Source organism: Ochotona princeps, chromosome 24 (assembly GCF_030435755.1).
Source record: "Ochotona princeps isolate mOchPri1 chromosome 24, mOchPri1.hap1, whole genome shotgun sequence".
Classification (NCBI taxonomy): domain Eukaryota; kingdom Metazoa; phylum Chordata; class Mammalia; order Lagomorpha; family Ochotonidae; genus Ochotona; species Ochotona princeps.
In genome coordinates this window covers 34,736,675-34,762,313 of record NC_080855.1, presented here as the reverse complement: position 1 = coordinate 34,762,313, position 25,639 = coordinate 34,736,675, and the positions used below count along the sequence as shown (strand labels likewise).

General features: G+C 42.8%; 1 protein-coding gene and 2 pseudogenes across 2 annotated transcripts in view; 2 read left to right on the top strand and 1 right to left on the bottom strand.

Annotated features, from left to right (window-relative positions):
- The window catches only part of LOC131483202 (cytochrome P450 3A6-like), a 58,489-nt gene extending 48,639 nt beyond the window's left edge, over nt 1–9,850 (bottom strand). The window contains exons 1-2 of one of the 2 annotated variants that reach the window (XM_058680612.1): nt 9,789–9,850; nt 408–505 (exon numbers count right to left, since the gene is read on the bottom strand). In XM_058680612.1, the coding sequence (XP_058536595.1) occupies nt 408–505; nt 9,789–9,850 (160 nt within the window). The remainder of the gene's footprint in view (nt 1–407; nt 506–9,788) is intronic. The other variant, XM_058680614.1, reaches the window with a different exon arrangement.
- Nucleotides 9,851–11,771: 1,921 nt separating this feature from the next.
- Nucleotides 11,772–14,081, top strand: LOC131483167 (ras-related protein Rab-6A-like; annotated as a pseudogene).
- Nucleotides 14,082–14,245: 164 nt separating this feature from the next.
- On the top strand, nt 14,246–25,354 carry LOC131483166 (zinc finger MYND domain-containing protein 19-like; annotated as a pseudogene).
- The last annotated feature ends 285 nt before the right edge of the window (nt 25,355–25,639 follow it).

The window sequence follows — 25,639 nt, the reverse complement described above, 5'->3', positions numbered from 1 at the left end:
CAGCGAAAAACTGGGCAAATGGAGACTCCAAGATGAACTATGTCAATCAGTGGATTCTTCAACGACTTTATCATGCTTGGAGTGGCGAGATTGGCAGCAATTCATAACTGTTGAACTATCAAAACCACTTGAGAAAGATCCTCGGAGCATGCCCCACATCAGGGACCTGGGGTGAGTGGGAGACTGGGTGGGGCTTCTGCCTTAAAATCCCCTTTTACATCAGATATATGAAGGAAACAATACGGAGCTAATTGTCTTACCCATCTTCTTGTAGGTTTTGAAGGTTTTTACCCTAATTATGTGAAGATTGTCAAAAAAAAAAAACATGTCCCCTGTGGAGAACTTCATTTCATAAACCACAACAGTCTATGCAAATATGTGAAGAAAAACAACAGTTCAAATGACACTCACCTTGCGGTACTCCATGAGCGTCCCCAGGAAAGGTAGAGGTGTTGGCCCAGGAATTCCCAGCTTCTTAAAAAGGCCATGTGTAGAGGTGCCATATCTGTAAAGTAGTGGACACCTGCTCAGATACCAGCATAGACAAGCTAGGGAGGTAACACATAGCCAAATGATTAACAGCAGATCTCGTTATCTACTTCCTCGTTACAACAACTCCACCAAGAAGTTGTAATGACTTGGTAAAGACTCTGAAGTCTTCAAAGCCCCAATCCTGGACTGAGTCCCTGAAAATCTCCCCCAAATGACAATGATACTGAGAGGTTCAGGCTGGAATGCCTGCAAGTTATTTCATTCACTCAAATACAGTAAAGATTCCTGTTCTGGGTTCAAACTGGGGAAAATAATTTTTCTTTGCTTTGAGTACAAGTTGTTGCATAACTGCCTCCAACAAATATGGGAGTCACTAAGAGTCTCTGATGTCATTATTCTTGCAGTTTGCTTTCAATTTTAGGCTTTGCATTCTGTTTCTATAAGCCATATCCTATTTAGGACATGGCCCTTCTTAAATCTGCCTTCACACCATATATATATAGCATTTTTAATTTTATATAAATAATATATATTAGATATCACATATATAATATACATATATATTATATATGTTATATGTCATATATTATATATTATATGTTATATGTTATATATTATAGATTATATGTTATATATTATATATTATATATCATATATCATATATTATATAATATATGTTTTATATTAGATATTATAAATTATATATTAAATATTATATATTATATATACATATATAATATATTACATAGATTACATATATAATACATTACATGTATTACATATAAAATTTTTGTTTGAAATTCATGTTTGGGGGTACTGCCCTACATGTAAGATATGAACAGGGAGAAAACTACTCAAAATGAATTATTGGCATCCCCATTTCCACAAAATTAAAGTTGTGTTTGCAGGTTTCATTGGCCATGAAAATGTGAGCAGTTTTAGCAATGTATTTTCCTTTCTATTCTTTTTCTAATATTTATTTATTGCGTGGATTTACATATATCTTACTAGGTAGGAGACAAATGATTAGTTACTCCTCACTAGGGTATTGAAGCTTTCTCTGCACACCTCTCCTAAAATTGTTATGCACCTAAACTGTTAGCATATGCCTTGTTAGAGTTATAAGTCAGTTTTATAACCTTAAAAACTGCCAGGTTCAGCAAAATTATGCTTCAACACTATAAACTGCTAAATACTAAAGTGAAAATAGACACAAGATAGCTGAATAGTACCTTATTGCCATAGAAGCTGGTTGTATAAAAACTAAAATTGAAATGTCAATGAAGCAGTCACAGGATGTGGTTAAGAACTTGTATTTTTTTAACATATTGGTTACTCAACACCATGTCAATTAATTCCATAATGTTATAAATTGTTGTTGATGTTATGTTGGGGCTTTTAATTGATCAGAATGATGTTCTGCTAGCTCTACCTTAAGATCGGAGATGTTGTTTTGAAGAAACCGATGAATTTATCTGGACAATGAGATGCTGGACTCTATGCTTGGTATAGGCTTACAACGAAAGAATCCTGCCTGAATTTGAACTGTAATACTGCAACAAGGTGGAAGAATCCACCATGGGGGGTGGATGCATGGGCATGGGCACAGGGGAATTGCAGAGCCTATGAAACTATGTCACATAATGCAATGTAATTAATTTTAAAAAATAAAAAAAAAAGAATGGGAGAAGATCTTCGCGCACGACAGTGGTGATAGAGGGCTAATCTCCAGAGTATACAAAGAGCTACAAAACAACCAAAATGTCAAAACAAACAAGCCACTCAAGAAATGGGCATGGGAAATGGGCAAACACTTCACAAAGGAACAAACCCAAATGGCAAATATACATATGAAAAAATGCTCAAGTTCCCTGGCAATAAGGGAAATCCAAATTAAAACATCAATAAGGTACCACCTAACGCCAGTAAGACTGGCCCACATGATTAAAAGCACCAACAACACTTGTTGGCGAGGTTGCGGGGAAAAGGGAACCCTACTCCACTGCTGGTGGGGCTGCAGGCTGGTACAGCCTCTATGGAAATCAGTATGGAGAATATTCAAACAACTCAAAATCAACATACCGTATGATCCAGAAATAGCACTCCTAGGAATATATCCAGAACAATTGTTTTATGAGAAACCAACATGCACTCCTATGTTCATAGCAGCACAATCAGTAATTGCAAAAACATGGAAGCAACCAAAATGCCCATCAACAGAGCATTGGATAAGAAAGCTCTGGTTCATCTACTCCATGGAATACTACTCAGCTATTAAAAAAAACAAAATGCAGTTCTTTTTAGCCAAATGGGCCAAACTGGAAACCATAATGCAAAGGGAAATGAGCCAATCCCAAAAGGTTAAATACCACATGTTTGCCTTAATTTAAGATGGTATGATGTTATGTATAACTTGTTATGTTATGTATGTTATATGTTGTGTATAAACTAAAATTGAAATGTAAGTGAGGTGGTCACAGAAGGTGGCTAGGAACTCGCATTTACTTTTACCATATTGGTTACTCATTACTATGTCAATTAATTCCATGGTGATGTAAATTTTTGCTAATGGTATGTTGGAGCTTTCAATTGACTGGGATGATACTCTGCTGGCTCTGTCTTCAGAACAGAAAGGGTATACCTAAGAAGCCGTTGAACTTGACTGGACAATAAGATGCTGGACTCTATGTGTGGTATACGCTTCCAATGGGGGAATCTCAACTGAACTTGAGCTGTGGTTATGCAACAAATTGGAGGAATGCACCATGGTGGGAGGGTTTGGAGAGGGGTGGGGAGAACCCAAGTACCTATGAAACTGTGTCTCATAATACAATGTAATTAATGTATTAAAAATAATAAATAAACAAAACAAACACACAAACAAAAAAAATAAAATCTTAATGGTGGCAAAAAAAAGGTAAATAGGAGATTTATTTATTTTATTGGAAAGGCAGATATACAGAGAGGAGGAGAGACAGTGAGGAAGGTCTTCCAATGCTTCACTCCCCAATTGACCACAACAGCCAATGCTGTGCCGATCCAAAGCCAGGAAACAGGAAACTCCTCCAAGTCTCCCATGTGGATGCAGAGTTCCATGGCTTTGGGCCGTCCTCGACTGCTTTCCCAGGCCACAAGCAGAGATTTGGATTGGAAGTGAAGCTGCTGGGATTAGAGCTGGTGCCCATATGGGATCCCGGTGCATTCAAGGTGAGGACCTTAAACTCTATACCATCATGTCAGGGCCAATGTAAGTATTTTCTTAAGACAATCTAGCTGATCTGAACTTGGGAATATGTGACTATGCATATCTTCCCTTAACTAACATTCAAGGATTCATACCCAAGCCATGCCTTCTCTCATGAAAACCACAATTACAACTGCTGATACTCACCTTGTAAACAACACCAGGCACATTCACTCTTTTCAAGATGTTCAGTCACAAAGCACCAATTTTATTTCTTCTGCCTTTCAACCATTTCTGAACCAAAACCATGGAGACCAATGCACTTCAGGCCATACTTACCTGATACCTGGTTTTACTGTCATATATAGACTCCAATATTTGAGGTCCTGGAGCCTTGTTAATGCTCACTACAGTGACACTGAGATAGCAGACCAGAGGAAGAGAAGCAGAAGAAGTGGAAACTACTTTAAGGCTGAAGCTGTAAAATCTACATGGATGGCCACATGGTGGGAAATTTAGCAAGTGTTACCAAAGTACAAACTTTTTACAAATGATTTCACATATACAGCCACTCTGTTAGCAACAAGTCTTCCACTCTTCTTCACAGTAACAGGTGCATACATTATGGAATACATATGACATGTTTTATATGATGTGAGTTTTGATTAAGCCTCTTGAGATATTAGTCTTTAGGGCAGGATAGGGTACCAAACTGTCAACTCAGTAGATCTTATGGGATTTCGTAAAACTGAAAAACTGTATGAACACCCATGCATTTGGTTGCCAGACACCCCAAGCTATTACAATAGGGCATTGGGATCCCTCCAGTAGGACAAGTATTGAAAGTAAGATACCAGGTGCCAAATTCTGCAGGGCTGAAGGGCTTTGCTTATTCCCATTCCATTACATGCTGTATTATTGCCACAATGGCCAATAAATTAATTTTTTTCTACTATGTTCCAGTGCCAGCTTCCTATTAAAACATTAGTTCAAGTCTTGGCTTCTCCACTTCCAGTCCAGTTCTATATAATGTGTTTGGTAAAGCAAAGTCATCCAAGTACTTGGGCCCCTGCAACACAAATAGGACACTCAGAAAAGTTCTGACATCTGGCATCAGATCAGCTGTTGGGGCTACTTGTTGAATCAACAAACAGATGAAAAATCTTTTTCTCATTGAATTCACTCTGTAATCCTTCATTATTTATGTATAATAATCATTTTTATTATACATAAAATGTATATAATATATGCATATAATAAATCTCTAATCTTTCCGTCTGTCACATAACCTCTCAAATGAAATTGAGAAAATAATTTATTCTGCCACCAGCTCTGTAGGGTGACACTATGTCATTCATAAGTTCAGGAGTCAGCACAGTTGAGTAGAAGTTTAATCATGAGCCTCTGGAGCCAGCATCCCATATGGGAGCAGTTCATGTAAAGCTTCACTAGTAAGATCCACCTTTCTGCATGTGACTTGGAAAAGTGGAGGATTTTCAAGTTCTTGCAACCTGCATCAGTATGGGAGACCTACAAGAAGCTCCAGGATCCAGGCTTCAAAACAGCTCAGCTTCAGTCACTATGATCATTTGGGAATGAAAAAGCAGGTGCTAGGAAGCCCTGTACCTCCTTAAAACTGTTGACTCTGCCTTATAAATAAAAATGAATCTTAAAAAAAGAATAGTAGGTTTACACTAGACAACATAAAATTATAGTGTAGGTTGGGGAATCCTTGGCTTCCTATTGTCAAAAAAAGAAGCAAAAACCAAAACAAACAAACAAGCACACAAAAAAATAATACTATGTAAACAAAGCAAAACTCTAATATCATCAGAAAGTTAAGTATTTACCACAAGAATTCCTAAACCTTATTTCAAGTGTCAAGATTTGCAGCTCTTAGTTTCGCTTCAGTAAGATTCACCAATCCACACAGACGTATACAAGAAGTAGAGATCAAATGTGACATGAATGATGCCTCTCCCATACTCAATCCTGTTCCTCAACTGCTCTGTGAGACAAGGAATCTTACCATAAAATCCAATTCCTCTCTTGGATGTCCTAGACGGCTTTTAGTCATGCTCTTGTGTGAGAACTGTTTAGGTAGGGGAACACTTGAAAATGGATCCCAACTCCATGCTACTGCATAGGTTGCTTTGTACCTAGGCAAGTGTTACACTGCTGAGGAAAACAAGTACAAGTAGCTTGCAAAGATTTGGGCCTGGCTAATGCCAAATCTGCATTACCTATACCGGCATGCCAGGAAAGCTTCTGATTTTTTTTTTCATGATTAGTGAAGAATACAGAGGATTCCCAGCAGGCATGCATCATTCTGGTCTCTGTATGGCAGGCAGCATTGTGACTGGCCTGGGAAAGAGGAACTGCTGAGTGCATTTTGACAAGGAAGGAATGACTTCTGGGTTCTTCCACCCTCCAGACCACTGAACTTGCAGGTAGGTGAGGGAACCAATATACAATGGTTTAGGAGTGGGGAAAACAGTAGGGCACTTCTGCATAAGGCCAAGGCACTGACACACATGAGAGATTCAGGCTGGGTTAAATGGCTTTGTCCACCACCTGCTGGTACTCCCAAAAGCTGTGGCTGGAGAATATGACTGGCTAGGCTAGGTCACAGTGCCCATCTGCTTGTAGTGCAGGAGTTACTACACATCTGGCTCAACTACAGAACACAGCAGAATGCAAGGAAATCAGATCTGGGGCTAGATTCTATAGGGAACATATGGGCTCACCTCTGTGGGACTACAGCACCTGCAGCTTGGGGGCAGTGAAGGGCCAAGCCAGGCTGGACCACATAACTCACCTGAAAGGAATCTAAATGACTCTTGTGGGAGCTGGGACTGGGAGATGCTACAAAAAGCCATTCTGCATCACTTACCAGTACATGTAAGGGCCAGCACTGAGAGCAGATGATGGCAAGCAGGGTACACATAAGATCTGGAGCTGGGAGCTGGCCTGGTAGTGGAACTTAGAGAATGTTCCTTTTCAACTGCAGATCCCACTTGGGAGCACAAGTGTCAGAGTTGAGGTCAGGCCAGGTCAGGTAAGTCTGCAGCATTTGTCAGCATTTGTGTCTGCCTATGTCTGGGGAGAGGTCAGGCTGGGCCAGGCCACAGATCCTGCTGCAACACACAGGAGCCAGTACAGAGTATGGGTCATCCAGCTGGGCTGACTACAACACCTGCCAGTGGGAGCTGAGACTATGGAGGGGCCATGCCTGGCTGAATTGAAGCACCCACAATCTTCGCTAACACAAAAGATCCAGGCCTAGTAGAGTAACTCTCAGGACTACTCATCTGGATTGTAACTCTCACTGGTAAACATGGCAACCAAGGCTGTGGGTGGGCCATGCTGGGCAAGGCCCCATCATCCATCAACATGCACTGACTGGGTTTGGGCAGGCTGAACTGGGCTACACTCCATCAGTCACTGATCCTCAGGGAGACAGAATGGGTATGGGACAGGCAGAGCTAGGCTACAGGGCCTACTGAGTCACATGAAAGCTTGGTTTGGGAGTGGGCCAGGCTGCATTAGGCTGTAGTACCCATTACTATGAACCAGAATGGATTCAGGTCAGTTGGGTTAAGCCAAAGTGCCCACTAGTGAGAGCCAGGACTGAGTCTAACCATGCCAGTCTGGGTAGCAACACCTGCCAACATACGAAAGAACTATTGCTAGAGCAGGCCTGGCAGGGTAACGTGGGAATCACCACTGCTGGGCACAGATCCTGCTGGTGAGCACAAGATCTGGTGCTAGAAACAGGCTAGACCAGGATGGGCTGAAGCACAGATTGGCATACATGTGAGCCGGGACAGTGGGTGGCAAGACAGGGTGCAAGCCAAGTTGGGTTGGACTGCAATACCTGCCAGCTCGCGTGAAGGCTGAGTATGGGCTAGGTAGCTACACTGTCAGTGGGATCTTGGGCTGGGGATCAGCAGGCTGAGCCAGGTTGTAGCACTTGCTGGTGAATGCTGAAATTTGGGGCAGGCCATTTCAGACTGGACTACAGCACCTGATGGCACACAAAATTCCAGGGTCTGGGAGCAAGTCCAGTGGGGAAATTCAGGGCCTCCCTTGCTTATCTGCTGCCTCAGCTGGAGAGTGTGAGAACTGGGACTGTGGGTGATCCCATCTGGAATTGGGCTGGGCAGAGTTGGACTGCTACACAAGCTAACATGTGCCTGTACTGTTTATGAGTTGTGTTAGGCTGAACTGCAAAACCTTCTGGATGGCATATGATTCGGTGCTGTGAACATCCCTGGCTTAGGAACTATGGCCACTCACCTGCTAGGCTATATCTATTGCTGGTGAGCACAAGAACCAGGGCTGAAAGTGGGCCAGGCTGGACAAGACAGTGGTGACACTTGGCGCATGTCAGGGCTGGGTCTTTAAGTGAGGCAGGCTGAGCTAAGCCACTGCATCCACAGGTGTTCATGACAACCAGATATGTTGTGGACTGAGCAGGGCTAGGCTGCAGCAGAAGATGGCAAAAACCAGGGCTGGGAGCTGTCCTTGTTCGGGTCTTTGGGGGAACTGATCAAGCAGTTGCATGCAGTGCTCTATGTGTTGGTTGCAATAAGCGACATAGCACACCTGACCTTCACTGAAAGTCAAGAATCAAGAATGAGTTACTCCAAGTGAGGTTTCTTAGAGGACTCCAAAGAAACTACTAGATTCAGAAGCAGGCCTCAAGGAAAATCACAGGATATATTGTGCAACTTTGGGGAACATGTGTTGGGACTGGGCTGCTTCAGTTGTTGATGCCTGTATGGTTGACAACATGTCCAGATGCGTGCCTGTGTCATGACAGTAAGTTGCTCTAGGCCAGTAGTGGATATCAAATGACTCATCTGAGCATGGCAAACAGAACGGGTTGGACAATTCTGGCCAAGCATTGCAACATCTTCCTAGGTTTGTGGATGCAATAGGTGGACCTTGTCAACCATCAGACCTTGGACAGAATTTCCACTAGAGTAAAGAAAGCAACAATTTCTCAAAAGTATCAAAACTACAGAAATAACATCCTTGAGACATTCTTCCCAAATGTGGTTCTCTAAGGCATCATCAAAAGACTGATCCCCATTCCTAACATCTCAGGTAGTCTGACATCAAGGAATAAAACCTGCTGCTCACTCCACTGCAGACTCAGGACAAAACAAACAAACAAACAAACAACACTGAAGCATATGTCACACACACATTCCTCCATACCTCAGTCTCTCACCCTAAGCAGAACTCTAATAAATGGACATGGATCCCTCCCAATGATGAAAACTATTAAAAGAAAAATTAAAAAATGAAAAAGAAAATATAAATTTGATTTGGTGGTGTTCTGGTTTCTTGAGGCTTACTTGGAGAGGAATATCAGAGGGAAAATAAATGTCTATACTAAATGCCAATTTCACAGAAACCATGAGAAAAAGGGAAAGAAAGCTGTGGGGTTACTGGCATGTATGCCCCTCTCTGAAAATCACCACTGACCTAGTGCAAGGCTGAGGATTCAATTCATAGGAGAGAGCTGAGAGGAGGGGAGTTCTGGGTTGGGAGCACTGAGGAGCAGAAGAACAGATTCTGAGCCTCCACTGAAATCTGAGGCACTAGATTGCTTGGTGTCTAGGATGCCTGTGCAGCGGAAAGGAGAAACAAAAAAGCCAACCAAACACACAGGGAATGATTTTCCACACACCTCCAGCCCTGATGCAGACTCAGAAGGCAAAGCTACTCCAAATCAGTGCAAGTAAACCTCTTCTTCCCTCAGAATCTCTAGAGTGTAGGTCCTTGCTGAGGATCTCATTGCACTTGGCAGCCATGTTTTTATAACCTATCTCAATTGAATTATAACTAGACAGCATGGGTCAAACTGAGAGTCAATCAGCATCTTTTCTCAGAAACAGATGTCATTAAGCATTCCTACAAACAGAGATGGGGAACTGGATACATTAGCTGTCTCACTGAAATCAGTAATTACCGTGCTATTGCTGTCACTCAGGTTTTGGACAACTTCCTCTCCTTTCATCAAAATAGACAAATGCAATGCAAGCCTCATTACCGTTCCAGATGCAAGACTACAGGAGAAATCAGATGGACAACTACTCACAGATACAGGAGCACCAGGCTTGTAGCCACCAGAACCCAGGTTTCTAAGGAAATGTCTGACATCAGGTCCGTTGCCACTCACTACTGCAGCTCTCTCCTCTGAGTGTTCTCTGAAGCTGTGTGTGCTGCTCTTTGCTGGGCTGTGTGTGCACAGCTACCCTGCCCTGTAAGCTGTGATCCAGTCAAGGTGACTGGAATATTTATGTACTGAGAAATTAGGTGTGGCTGGAACTGCAAGAGTAGATGATTTACTTTTGCCCTGCTTGCCATCTGGGCTCGCTCCAATTTGGCAGTTGGCAAAGAATCTTAGACACCCCTTGGTTATCTCTTAGGCTCATATTCTGTGTGAAATCAATTTGAAAAAAATAAGAAATGCTATTAATTTGCTAGTTACATCAGAAACACAAGTGAAACTATGATAGCAAATCTCCTCAAACTACCACTGTCTCTACAGCTTACCACATTTAAATAATCTGAAATTCACACAAACAACCTACACCAAGGCATCTTACTCATGAAGCTTCCTCTGACTGCCAATAGATAGGAGTAGACCTTCTGCTACTCCTCCCTCAAATCCCAAAGCACACAGAAACCCTACTGGTAGCATCTTTCTTCACCAAACTCCTCAAACACACCAGCACTCTCTCCTCCAGATATCATCAGACCCATACATTCATTTGTGTCACTGTCCTTATTGCCCTCCAGCATCACCATCACCTCCACCTGTGCTTTCATTACCACATCACAAGCATCTCAAAGCCATGCCCTGGTTCTCAATCTCTGTTATACCTCTAGTGTCTAGCACAGTGGGTGTCATCAGGTTGGTTGAGTCAGGTAATATTGCTAGACCCTTTATAACCATTCTCAGTGACTCTGTGGAGAACATTGCATCTTCCTGGATTATTACCACAGCAAGAGGAGCTATCAGGGCCTCAGTCCCCATGACTAACATGGTGGGTGATCCACTAGGATTCTGTTGCCACAGAGTTCCTGAAGTGTGGGGCAGATGGAATCTTTGCTGCCTTTGGGCTACATTAATTCAGGCTGTGTTCTGTGTACTCAGAGCCCAGCAATAGATTAATTAGATTTCATTCACTTGGATTCTCTATCTACAGGAAGCTCATGTACACCAAGAATGGGTGTGAAGTAAAAACACAAGAGAACAGGCCAAATATCCACATGGATCTCTACTACCTTGGCCATCAACGTTGTGGTAGATGTCACCTTAGGTAGCATAGACTACACCCAGAGTTTTAAAAAGATAACTCTGTATTTCTTCTTTGGGACTGAAGGGATAGAAAAACATACCATCTAACTTTCTAGTCAGTAGGAGGCATATTTAATGGATGGTTTCCATACCTTAATCTGATATGGAAACCAGCCCACAAAGGCTGGGAGAAGGCATAGGATGTCCCTTCTGTCCTCCTTGCACTGCTCTGAAGCCATTGAGCAGAAGTCAAGTAGGACTTTATCATTAGTGCACATGTTCTAGTTCCTCCTGCAATGTCTCTCTAATAATAGACAACTCTTGTGCCTCTCCACAGCACTGCATGGCTTACAAAATATCTCACACCTTTCTTAATCAATCCTCATGGCAGCCCTAGGAGATAAGCAGTCGTGATAATGTGCTGGTTCCCACCTTTGCGGGAAGTCATGCAATTGTGTCAGAGGACATGGGTGTGAAATGAGCATTGCTCTCGGTTAGCAAGGCTATGAGGGATTCTTGGCTGCGTGGCAAATCCCGAAAGAATGTGTCTGGTCACCTCATTGCTGCCTCACCCCATTGTATGGATACTCAATCACCTGTCTGATATTTCATTGAATTCTCCTGAGGCTGGTGGTGTTGTTTTTCTGCAAATTTGAAATGATTCTTGTAACTGCTTTAACACCTGAAACTAATCAATCAGATTATGGTAAAAGCGTCTTTAACAACTTAAGTCAATGATACTCAGCTAAAAGCATACAATAATGTAATTGAGCCACAATGTTCCCCAACATCCTGTTACGTGCCAATCTTTGGCCTGGAGCTTGCCATAATATAAGGATTGTTTTCCTCAAGAAATGTCTTGATGATGTATTGGAACAGATGGCAATAATTGAGGTACAAAGAGTTTGTTTATTTGCAGGTTTCAACTGTTACAACACATGAAATGACACATTTTGGCTTCTCACCACGGAAAGCACAAAGCATATGGTGCATCTTATAAAGGGAGACTAATGTGAAACTTCAAATAACAATGGCTTAAAAGTTGAAACTTATATTTGTACTTATATATAGGGGAAGAAAATAGTTTAAAAAGATAAAAAGATGTTTCTTGTAAAAGCCTTCTATTCATAGCAAGGCTTAGTTGCCCTGATCCTTTCCACTGCCATTTAGCAACAACAAAAAAAAGCAAAACAAAAACAAAAAACAATTGAACCAGTACTAGATCAGGTGATCAAAAATTTAATAAAGAATTTGTGATACACGTCTTTATAAATTCCTTTCATTTATGAGCTTTCTTTTTAATTTAGTATTTTTGATATTTTAAGTAATATTAGTTTAGGTTTAGTGAAAATTGATTTTGGATATAAGCAAACCACCTGTCACTAAATAACCACATGTGCTGCGAACCGTGGACTCTCTGGCTTCAGCTGGATGGTTGCAGGTTTAAATGAGTAATAGCTTACTGAAAATATTTTCCCTGAAGCAAAACAATAATGATGGTTTTAGGATTATTTTTGTAATTATCCTTTTATAATGAAGTAAACATGAAACAATTGAATGTGCAAAAGCTCATGATGATTTGTGTATAAGTCATGGAGGGAACTTTCTTGAGTTGTCCAATATGAGCATCATGTCGTAGCAGTCCAAGTCGCCACCTCTTCTTGTCTTTTAGCTAATCCATGCATCTTTTGCAAGCTCTGAAGTCAGCTGGAGATGGTCTCCGGCACACTTTGTCATTGTGGAATCAAACAAATAGAAGAGAGACTTTCCCAAGCAGTTAAAACAAGAAGCCATCGGCCAAAGAGGTAGCAAGCTAACACCCAGGCTGCTCTGTGTGGCGCCAGAGGCTTGTACACTGGGCATTCTGGCCTGTGGCCTGTGGCAATGGTGGCAGTAGGCAGCTGTGGGAGCTAAGAGCTCTGTGTGAGAGGTCCCAGATACATCTGAGGATGCCGCTTCACCACCCTCAGCCTCTCCCCGCTGGGCTCCATGCTGGGTGCTGAGGCAGGGAAAGGAACTCGCCTTGGGCACCATGAGAGCAGCCTTAGCTTTGTCAACACTGTCCTCCACCTCCGCAAGTCATGGGCCTCCCTCAATGTTAGTGGGCGAATCTGCAGGGGAGCAGTGGAGGCTGCTGCCCTCCAGCCTTGCTCCTACCCAGGGTTTGTACCCACTGTTGCGTTGGAACTCCACTTTTTCTCTATTTCTCTATTTCTTTCTTCCTTTCTTTCTTTCTTGCTTGCTTTCTCTTCATGGTTAGCTGGTGGGAGCAGGTATCAGTAAGGGAAGACTTCTGGTACAAGACAGCATCATCTCCTCTGGCTCCATCATATCTACAAGAGGACACTTCTGGATTCTGCTGAGGAAATTCAAATTGGTGTCCTGGGGGAGTAGAACATTGGGAAGACATTCTTCATCACCAAATTCATGCATGACATTTTAGACATCATATATCAGGCAATACCTGGCATTGTTTTTTCTTTCTTTTTATTTTTTTTAAATCAGAGACAATGTATTTGGAGGATAGAAAAGCCAGGCTAATGTGTGGAATACTGTGGGTCAGGCACATGTTCATAGCCTCATTCCCAGTGACATCCTTGATTCTTTTGCAGGTATAGTAGTTCACAATATTACAAATGTTAATGGCTTCCAGCAAACTCCAAAATGGGTTGATAATATCAGAACAGAAAGAGGAAATGATGATATCATCATGCTAGCACAAATTAAAACAGATCTTGTTGACAAGAAGCAAGTGTCTACTGAGGAGGGAAAGAGGAAAGCCAATGAGCTAAATGCCATGTTTATTGAAACTAGTGAGAAAGCAAAATAAATGTAAAGAAGCTCTTCTGACTTGTGGCAACAGCTTTGCCTGAAATAGAAAATACACAGGACAGAATGAGGAAAGATATGATTGACATAAACCTGGAAAAGCCTCAGGACAGCCAGTCAGCAAATGCTGTTCCTGCTAATGCCGGCCACACCTTCACTTTACCCTGCTCCCAAAGCCCACCAATTTGTCCCGCTTCCTCTCATTGGCTGCAATGTGAATATTGGTTTGACCCTCTCTGCTTCGGTAATAACATATGACAGCTCCTCATTGCGACCTGTCTCATGGAGATGATATCTTAGTCTCACAGTTACTAAAGTCAGTGTCTTCATTATTTGTATTTTACAAAAAGACAAAAGGTTCAGCATAGTCCAGTGAAAAATTAGATACCTTTTCTTAATTTTTTTCCTTTTTTAATATGATCATGTACTACAAAGTCATGGAAATTTCAGCAGTAGTATCAGTATGGCTTGTTTAAGAAGCAATATGCTCACAGCAGCACTTGGCCTACCTCCTTGAGCTCTTCATGCTTTCCTCACCTTTACTTAGTCATCCCAGCCTGGCATTATGAAGGCCATCCTCTGGTCAACCTCCAGATAGGGCATGCACTGTGTAATGTCCTTCCTTTGCTTCAGTCCCTGCAATAGCTCACAACACCCACAGTTATATTTTGAATGCATTCAGCATTGCAAGACCACACTTGATCTGTCCAATGACTTACTAGTGTTGTTTCAGTCCACCTAGCCATGTGCAGACCATATTTGAAGCAAATGGCATCTTTTGCTTCCTTTCAAGTTGCCCAGAAGTTATAAGTAGATGTTTCCTTGCATGTGTTGGGTTTCGCCAGGCCATAGTGACCCAGTGCATGTACAACACAGTGGATTCCTATCTACATCTAAGGAATTGACCATGGCATCCTCTCCCTAGGAAATCTTATCAACTACCTCAGTATATAGATGGAGAGAGGGCCCCACTTGCAAACAATCACAGTTCCAACAGAAAATTCACAGTGACTGTCAATCCATGTAACTGAAAGATTAGAATGTATGACAAAGTAATCCCCTACCCACAGAGCCTATATCCCTTTGGGGTACCTGTTTGAGTTCAGCTATTCCACACCCAATCCATCTCCTTGCTAATGCATCTGGGAAGGCAGCAGAAGATGGTTCAAGTTTACAGGCCCTTGCAACCATGTAGGTAAACTATTTGAAGCTTGTGGCTATGGAGCTTCATCTGCCTCAATCCCAGCTGTTGCAGCCATTTGGAGAGGGAAGCAGACAACGGAAGGTCTCTATTTCGCCTTCTAATTCTACCTTTTAACTAAAAAATTAAAAATACCCAAGCCTGAGTGCACAGAAATATGAGAAAGAAAAGATTACACAGGGAAACGAATCTTAGAAATACACAGGCAATAAGGAAGCAGTCAAAATACAGGCCAGGCTCTGAATCTTGGGTTTTATACTAAAAACACAGCACTGGGACTGTCAGAAACAGACCCGAATTCTGCAGGACTCACCACAATGCCCCTGCGCTTAGTAGGCACAATGTGACATGTCTCATACTTGTAAGCATTTGCATCAGAGATTAGAAAATCTATACAGGTGAAATTCACACACCATAAATCAAACATTTTAGGGGCTAGCATTGTGGTGTAAGAGATTAAGTCACTATTTATAATACTGGCTTCCCACAGAAACACCTGTTCAACTCCCACTGCTACATTTCTGAACAAGCACCCCAGTAAAACACCTGAAAAATACGACCCATATGCTTAGGTCCATGATACACAGATGGGAAACCTGGATGGAATTTCAGGTTCCTGGATTTGGCCAAAGTCCTGGATGCTGAGGTCATTTGGGAAGGGAAAATGGTATATAAACTCTCTCTCTCTCTCCCTCTCTCTTTCTCTCTTTCTCACTCCCCTAACTCCATACTTCAAATAAAAAAAACCCCACAATTTTGAATTAATCATAAAAGTAACAACCACTGGAACTTATAAACCTCACATTTTTGGACAACCAAACTCTCAATCTCATTTCATATATGCACATCACTCCAAGAGAAAATCCTGTTCCACTAAATGCTTTCCTCGCGTTCCTTCTCTCACTTCCTGGAAAGTAATACTGTGTGCTCTGTTCTGACAAGTCGGCCCATTCTGGACAGTTCACATGAAGATCAAACAACATGTGGACTAAGATGGCATAATATGTCAATCGTCATGCGTATGAATCGTAATAATGGTTACATGGTGTTACAGATTATGTATATATCATTTATTTTCCTACTCATTAATTTATGAATATTTCAGGTGTCCTAACTTTTGACTGTTTCAGAATTGATTGAGGTGAGCCTGAGCATGTATTTTACAGTTAGACTTTTCCATTCTCTTCAGAATATCACCAAATATAGCATTTTTTGGATTACGTGGTATCTCTAGGCCTAATCATTTGAGAAAATAAAAACCATTTCCATATCAGTTGCTCTTCTTTACATTGTCACGGGCAAAAATGGACACCATTCAGATCAGATCAGCTCTGGATGTTGCAGTCACTAGGGAACAAACCAGTGCATGCAATTCTGTGTCTGAGAATCAAGATGACAGAAAAGGATAAGAAAAGATTTAAACAGATGGAGAAATATTAGAAAGAAGCAGGGACGGCACATTTCAGGAAATCAGAGAAGACAGACTGATGGTAGAGAGGTACCTGGAGACTGAATGACAACAGAAAGCAACAGAGACAATGATGTGCTCATATAGTGATCAGATACCCTAGCAGCAGCCAGTGAAAGGCAATCTGAATTTCATGGGCAGCCAGAGCTTCACCAGCAACAAAGTTCCACCCAATCTTATTCTGGAGAGATCCCTGATCTAATAGCCATCAGATGCAGAACTCCACCTGTGGCACAACAGGCAACATTTTGTACACAATGGGAAAAGCTATGAGAGTTGCAAAGACAACATTAAGCTGTGCATGCATTTAGCTGGGAGGGAATACATTGATCTCTGTGCATTGCACTGATTCCACGTCAAAAATAACACCGACTTTAACATCTTATGTTCAAACAAGACCAGCACCAACAACAACCTAGTTCTTTATGACACCTTGTGACTCCCTATTCCTGGGACATACCCCAAGTGGAAGTGGGAGAAAGGTTGTATAGACAATGGTGCAGCATACACAGGGGATCATAGAAAGTAGAGTGGTGAGCCTGGAGTGAGGGCTACAGAGACCATGGTGGAAATCTAACATGAACCCAGATGTGAAACTCACTGGAGGGAGTGGTGCAAGTGACAGGAAACAAAGAAACATAAATCAATTGCAATAAGTGAAACTGAACTTTAGAACAATGAGTGAAACAGCTTAGAATCCTGCCTGAAAAGGAGAAAAATCTGCTAACCAAAATTAAAATGACCAAAAAAAAAAAAAAGTATGAAACAAAGGCACAACAAATGTTATTGAAGACTCCCCTACAAAGTGGACAAAGCATTTGCCAAACTCAGAGGTAACTGAGAGGTACATTGAGAAAAATGGGGAAAACAGAATTCAGAAAACTCATTACAAAGTTTATCAAGAAGGAAAAGAATATAAAGGAGTTCAAACAATTAAAGGAGTATATCACACATGAAATAGAAACACTGAAACTAAATCAGGCAGAATTATTGAAGATGAAAGATGCAATAGAGCAAATTAAAGATTCACTGGAAATTCTCAATAATAAAATGAAGGATTCAGAACAAGAAATCTTATATTTGGAACTATCTTTTTCACAATTGGGAAACAATCAAAAACCTGGAATTAAAGCTGGATCACACTAAAAATTATTCAGAGTTAAAACACACTACTAAAAGGCCAAATCGTCCAGCTGGTCTGTTTGATTTGCATAGGAGAAGGGGAAGAGCAGCAGATCTCAGGTGGGCAGTGCAGAAACAGAATATATTTCACAGCCCAGTCAGCCTTCTAGAGCAGAATTAGGCACCATTTTGTTTAAGGAGTCAAGGCCATGCACAGTACTGCTCATGCATTGAGCTGTGTGTGAACTCATTTCTGATGCAGTGAACTGCAACAACATGACATCCTATAGGTTTCATCCAAGATAGGTTGAAGTATACCACAGACCTGATAGCCAGCAGATCAAAAACACTACTAGTGGCAGAACAGGTGCCATTTCTTGCAGGGTGACAAAGAACGTAAGAATGCAGGGGACAGCAATGAATTGTGCATGCACTGAACTTGGCAAGAAATCACTGAGTCCAGTGCATTGCACTGGTCCCACAAAATAATACCATCTATGGCATTATACAGGTCAAAATAGGTCCGTGTGGCACTCAGACCAAATGGCCAACAGGTTCTAGCAAGATCAGCATCACCAACAACCTCTTTATATAGGACACCATTTGTCTTCATAATCCCGGGACTTGCTCCACCTGGGAGTGGAAGGCAGGTTGTTCAGACAAATTTTGCAGCCTCAGCACTGTATCCCAGGAGGGAAGGAGACTGGTGAGCCAGGAGCTAGGGCTACAGAGACCATGGTGGAAATCTAACAAAAGAGTCCAGACCAGGAACTTGCTGGAGGTAGTGGCACAAGTGACTGCAAACAAAGAACCCAAGCACAATAAGTAAAATTGAACTGTAGACTTGTGGATGGAAGAGCTTAGAACCCTGCCCCAAGGAGAAGAATCTGCAAAGCAGAAGTACAATGACCAAAAGAAAAGAAGAGACAGAGGCACAATGAATGTTACTGAAGACTTCCTTGCCAAGGAGCAAAAGTTTCTGCCAACTTCAGAGTTAACTGAGGAATACATCAAGAAAACGGGGTATACATAATTCAAAACACTTGTTATAAAACTTCCTATCAACAACAAGAAGCATGTAAACCAGGCATTCAAGTAATTTAAGGGATATTTCACACTGGAAATGAATAAAATGAAAGTTGATTTATTAGAAAGGAAGAATAGTGTGGAGCAAATTTAAAGTACAGTGGAGGGCCCGGCAGCGTGGCCTAGTGGCTGAAGTCCTTGTCTTGAACGCCCCGGGATCCCATATGGGCGCCGGTTCTAATCCTGGCAGCTCCATTTCCCATCCAGCTCCCTGCTTGTGGCCTGGGAAAGCAGTCGAGGATGGCCCAATGCAGTGGGACCCTGAACCCGCGTGGGAGACCCGGAAGAGGTTCCTGGTTCCCGGCATCAGATCGGCGCTCACCAGCCCATTGCAGCTCACTTGGGGAGTGAATCATCGGACGGAAGATCTTCCTCTCTATCTCTCCTCCTCTCTTTATATCTGATTTTGTAATAAAAATAAATCTTTAAAAAGAAAAAAGTACAGTGGAGAGTCACCAATACAGAATGAAGAAGGCAGAAGAAAGAATGTCAAAATTAGAAGATATTTCCTTTCACGAGGGGGAAATAAACAACAACAACAACAACAATAACAAAACCGGAAGCAGAGCTGGATCAGGCAAAAAAAAAAAAAAACTGTTCAAGAATTGAAAGACACTACTAAAAGACCAAATACAAAAGTAAGGGATTCGCATAAGGTGCAGAAACAGAAGCTGCGTTTACAAATATATTTAATGATATTATAAGGGAAAATTTCCCAAGTCTAGAGGAAGGATTGGGAAACAATATCCAGAAGGGGTACAGAACTCCAACATGGTTGACCAAAAGCGATATTCATCAAGACACATGATAATCAAGCTCTCTTCAATTGAACATAAGGAAAAGAACCTTAAATGTGCACGTAAAAAAATCAACTCACATATAAAGGATTGACAAGTAAACTCACAGACCTCTCACAGGTAGCTCAACAGGCAAGAAGAGAATGGAGCAACATAGTCCAGATTCTACAAACAAAAAAATTGTCAGCCCAGGATAACGTATCCAGCAAAGCTTTCTTTTGTGTTTGAAAATGAAATACAATTATTTTTTAATTAATTTTTGATCATCTTACTTAGTTGATTAGGGTACAAAGGGTCAAGGGCTACAGGGTGAAAGTGGGTAATACCATTGTTTCCACACTAATATTATCATTTTTTCCTGTATCTGGGGTTAGGGGAGAAATAAATGGAAAAGCCCCACCCAACCTCCCATCCATCCCAGATCCCCAACAGGCAGTGCGCTCCGAGGGTCCTGCTCAAGCAGGTTTGATAGTTCATCGGTTCTAGATTGCTGCCAATCTCGCCATTTCAATCACGATGAAACCTACTCAGAGATCACTGGCTGACATTCTCTCCATGGTTGGGGTTCTAAGATCAGCAGTTCAGTTGGAGGGATCTCCAAAGAAACTTCATCTGAGATGATCCCTGGCCTGATCTGATTCTTGCGCAAGTTTGCTAGTACAGAGTCCGACACCATTCGTCACACCAATCAGCTTATGCACATGCTGGTTGTTGTGATTGCTGGGTCCGTTCTGTTTCCAGCCCTGTCTCCCTCGTGAACCAACAGGTGTTGTAGTCCATCCTGATCCTGCTCACTTTATATTCAGTCCTCACGCAAATCAGTTGGAGATACAGCCCAGTTGGGGCGACTCCCCATAACTGCCACCAGTTCTGTCCTCTACCCTGGTTCCCATGCTTGCCAGTATGTACTGCAGGCTTGTCCAGTCTGTCCAACATCCCATTTAGCTATCTCACATATCAATGGGCATTGAAGCCTCGTTCAACACAACAAACCTACTATCCAGCCCATACATCTACTACCAGGTGCATTTCTGTCTAGCCACCCTGGCCCCTGTCCTGGTTTTTGTGCTGTCCAGTGAGCATGGTAAACCAAGAGGGAGGTGCCCACTATTTCCCTTCTAGGCCACTCCCACTCCCAGATTGTGCACTCTCCAGGTGGTTCTGGCATTTGACTTAACAGAATTAGCTCCCAGTGCCAGCCTCAGCCAGCTAATGCTGTGGCTAAGCCCAACCAACACTTATCCACTATAATTAATGTTATAGCCCTGCCTAATGTGACCAGTCTGCTGATCCATCATCGTGTCAGGTAATAGAATATCCTGCTAGACAAGCCCCAACCCTTAGCTTTTGCATGAACTCGTGCTCAGTGGTCAGCATTGTTCAGTGATTACAAGTTCTTCAAAGGAAGAGTTATTGTCATTGGGAATCTTTAGGATTGACTCAGATCCCAGAAGCACAGTGGGATCAAACTGGAGCTAACTAAGCAGTGATTCAAAGAACCAAAATACCAGAGCTCCCCAGCCGGATGGCCAGGAGACAGAGCCCGGTGCCAAATGGTGCACTGGCCGCCTGGATACAGCTCACCACGTGCTCATGGTGGCTGGAATCAGCATCTGAGCAAGACACCCCATCCTGAGGCCCATCAGCAGCTGGGAAGCTGCTGGAAGTTTAAACCCCCAGGCCCAAGGTCGAGCCCCTCCCCAATCCCATTCACCACTTAATGAGGGCAGTGGGTGGGCCCCGGACCTACCCAGTCACAGAGAATTACCCCCTCAGTGTACTCACCCCAAAGGAAGCAGCCCCTGAACACAAGCAGGCCCAGGAACAGCTCACCATGTGCACATGGTGGCTGGAGTCGGGATTTGAGTAAGATGCCCCATCCTGAGGCCCACCAGCAGCCAGGAAGCTGCTGGAAGTTTAAACCCCTGAATGTGCTTCTGAATGGCAACTTCCAGAAGAAGCAGCATGGGTCTTCCAGTGTCAAAATTCTTCCACTTGGGTCATTAACTTCACATTTCATTGGTGTTAGTAGCAGATCTCCTGGAAACCCTTTTTGTCACTCCTCGGCCAATGCACTTTGAGCCCACTGTGATGAAATCAAACCTGTTCAGTAACCACCATAAGCAAGGATGTAAATCCTCACTCAATGAGCCAAGTACTCCATGTCCAATAAGAAGTTCAGCGCCCAAACCATTTTCAGCTACCATTGAACACAACTACTCTGGCAGAACATATGGCTGCATGTGCATGTGACACTTAGGGAATTCAGTGTGCTTCTGAATGGCAACTTTCAGAAGGAGCAGCACAATCTTCCAGTGTGAAAAATCTTGCCTTTGACTCATTAACTTATCATTTCATCAGTGTCACTAGCAGATATCTGGAAAAGACTGTTTGGTCATTTCTCGGCCAATGCACCTTGAGCCCAGGATGATGAAATCAAGCATGCTGAGCACCCACACTAAGCAAGGATGTACATCCTGACTCAACAAGCTAACAACTCCACATCCAGAGAGAAGTACAGCGCCCAAACCATTTTCTGCAACCACTGAAAACATCTGTTCTGGCAGCACATATGCCTGAATGTGCATGTGACACATAATAAACTGAGTTCGCTTCTTAATGACAAATTCCCGAAGGAGCAGCACAGGTATTTGCCGCTGTCCCACAGCGATGAACTTGGTGCACGGAGCAGATAAAAACACGCATGAACCCTGACTGATGGTCAAAGCTGAAGTTTATTAGTGGCATCAGAGTTTATACACTGAGGGTCATATAGGATAAGGGTGGAGGTATTGAGCTTAGCAACAAAACCCATGAACTGTTTCTGTACTCTTGTTTGGAACTCCTTTTGTCTTGTATATTCCACCAAGTGTTCTCATACACATGCTGTCCACTCAACTGTTCTTATACAAATGATATCCAATCAGGTATGCAAACGGTAGCCATTTGTTGTCCTCCTGCAAATGTTACCCAATCAACTGTAATCCTGTGCTCCCTGACCTTCTAGGGCCACATTGTTCTGCTACATAACGCAGCTAGGGTGTTGCCTTAGCTCTCCAACTGGGCCTATTCCCAGCCTTAGATCATGTGAAGGCCAGTGGTTGCTCTGACTCAGCTTGGCAGAGCCCCCCACTTGTCCTGGCCCCTTAGATGCTGTGGCTTAGCATCCCTGTCTCATGCAGACCAGTAGGTGCAAGGACCTACTTGGCAAGACCTGTGCTCCAACCTGATTTCTGTTGTTTCTTGTGAGTTAAGGTTTGTTCGGCCCTGCCCATTCTGCCCCCTTCCAGTGGCAGCCTTGCCCACCCCATACCCTGTTTTAGGAGGCACATTCAGGTGCTGCTGCCTTGACCTGCCCTGACTCTTGTGGTTTCCCTTACCTGTGAGTGATGGCAGGTGACATGGTAACACCTAGCTTACTCCATCGCAACCCCAGCTTGAGAGCTAACCAGGGAAACTTGTATTTCCACAGGTTTAGGCCCACACAATCCCACAGAGTCTACCTCAGACCAAGTTCTCTCACATGCTGGATAGTGTCTTGACCCTGCCAAATGTGACCACTCCACCACCAAGCCAGGTAATAGTACCCAACACTGCTAAGGAGGCCCCCATTCTCAGCTTTGGTGTGGGCTGGTGAGTAGTGAACAGGGATGTTCTATGCTACCAGCCCATCTCTGGATTCTTAAATGGGCTGGAGAATCTGTCTAACCCAAATTATCTTATTAATACTTCCCTCCAAGCCACTGGGTCTCAGTTGCCTCGCATGCTTGAAATTTTCATGAACCTATCACTGCGAATCACCCAAAATTCATTACTCACCTGCACTAAAACAGGCCTTAGTAATGGCTGACCCCAGGAAGCAACTAGATATCTTAAAAACCCAAAGTTCACCACTGGGCGGCCAGCAGGCAAAGGGACACCCCCCACAGGTGCCACATTGCAGGGAGCTGCACTTGCCCCCAACCACAAGGCCCGAACCCCTCCGAAACTCGCCCAGCCAAAAGATCATAGTGGGAGGGCAGAGCTAGGAATTTTAACCTAGTTCCCAAGTTCCCTCATGCGGGCTTACCCTGAGGGAAGAGCTCTCTTGGGTCCTGGGGGAGGCCGAGGACTCGTTCACTGCCTTTCAGCAGTGTCTTTGGCGTGAGTCCCCAGCTTTGGGTCCGACCCGGCAGGGGCATCCCCCACCATGAAATACAATTCTTCCACAGTAAAGAAAACTTACAAGACTATGCCTCTTTCAAACCTCGCCTATAAATGATTAAGGTTTTCTCTTCACAGAGAAAAGGAATAGCACCCAGCAAAACCAAATACAAATGTGAAGAACATCTCAATAAAATATCAACAGAATACTAAATCAGTGAACAATCCATTGCTAGTATGACAGAATCAAATTATCACCTATGTGTATTAACCCTGAATGTAAATGACTTAAACTCATTAATCAATGTCATAGATTAGTAGAGTAAATTTAAAAACAAATCAATCTATTTGTTGCTTACAAGAGACACATTTCACCAACAAAGATCAGCAGAAACTTTATCTCATGCATTTAGATTTTTTTGTTAATTTTGTCATACAGTGGAATAATTTTCTTCAAGGAGGTTCTTGATTTTCGTTTTTGTTTCTTCAATGACACATTAGTCATTTAGTAACATGTTATTTAGCTTCATGGTGTTGTTAATTTCTTTTTTTTCTGTTATTGATTTTGTTTTGTGACTTTTCATTTAACGGGATGTATAGAAACTATGCAATGGAGACTATCATATCCAGTGACGGGGATACAATGCAGTATGCTTCTCTACTTCCAAAGTTGAACTCCCACTGAAATTGTTTACTATATCTTGACAATAGGATGTTGGACTCTCTGCCATTGTCTTGCCTGCAATGATGTACATATGATTGTGCATGAAGAACTCTGCTCTAGTAATGATATACATTAACTCAGTGAGAGGGAGGGAGTTGGGTAGGGGATAAGGAAAATCCCAGAGCCTATGGAACTGTATCATAAAATGATAATAATAAAAAAAAGAAGTAAAAAAAAAAAGAAAGATGTATCTAGACACATTTAAAAAAAGATGTGAATAGAAATGCTGCTAAGATCTTTGTACACACCTTTGACAAGAACCAGGGCCAATATTTGTCAGGCTCCTGCACAAGATGCTGTGGGAGTAGCACTGGGGTGGTGCTGGCTTCAAGGTGGTGCGTTCAATGCTGTGACCATGGACAACTGCCTGCACAACCTGAAGCTCATGCCTTGGGGCTGGCTGCCCCAAGCCAAGGAGACCTCTAGCAAGTAGAGGCAGCAGAGCTTGTTTTGGCTCCTGATTCAAAAGTTTGCTACAGATCCTATAGAAGAGCAGTTCCCCATCCTGAGCATAACTTTGCACTACAATGCCAACAGGAATGTGGTGGAGGAAGAGGAGAACTCATTCAACTACTAGGAGCGGCACTATCTGTTCTTCACGGTGATTGAGAAACAGCTATGGTTATGCAACAAGGTGGAGGAATCCACCATGGTGGGAGGGTTTGGGGAGGGGTGGGGAGAACCCAAGTATCTTTGTAACTGTGTCACATAATACAATGTAATTAATGAAGTTAAATAATAAATAATTAAAAAAAATTTCTATGGGTGCTACCAATGACCCGCTACTATGAGTCCCATTGCAAGCAGAAGGACTGGCCCGCCCACAGGAAGGGCTGTCAGGAGCAAAATTGCCGCTGCCTGCAGGAGCTGGAACCCGAGCGATCACTGGGCTGTGGGGCTACTCTTTGGTGTGCCATGAGACTGGAGCCTGGACTGAAGGCACAGATGAAGCATGTGCCAGTCCAGATGCAGGGTTTGGGTACCCCCTGATGCCCTCATTATTTATATGTTAATATGTTTGCAAATACATGTGCAGTTTTTTTGGGGGGCACGCAGAGGGAAGAGCAGAAGTGGCAAAATACTTTACTGAGATCCTCAGATGGCACAGGGCCAGGCATAATTAATTAATCAATTAATTAATTCCCTTTATTCCTTCCTGTTTCTGAGGGAAGTGGGAGATGAAGGGAGAAGTCACACCCAGCCTCCCAGCCATCACAGAGTCTCTGATCGGGGGTAGGCTCTGAGGACACTACTCAGGTGGTTTTGATAGTCCAA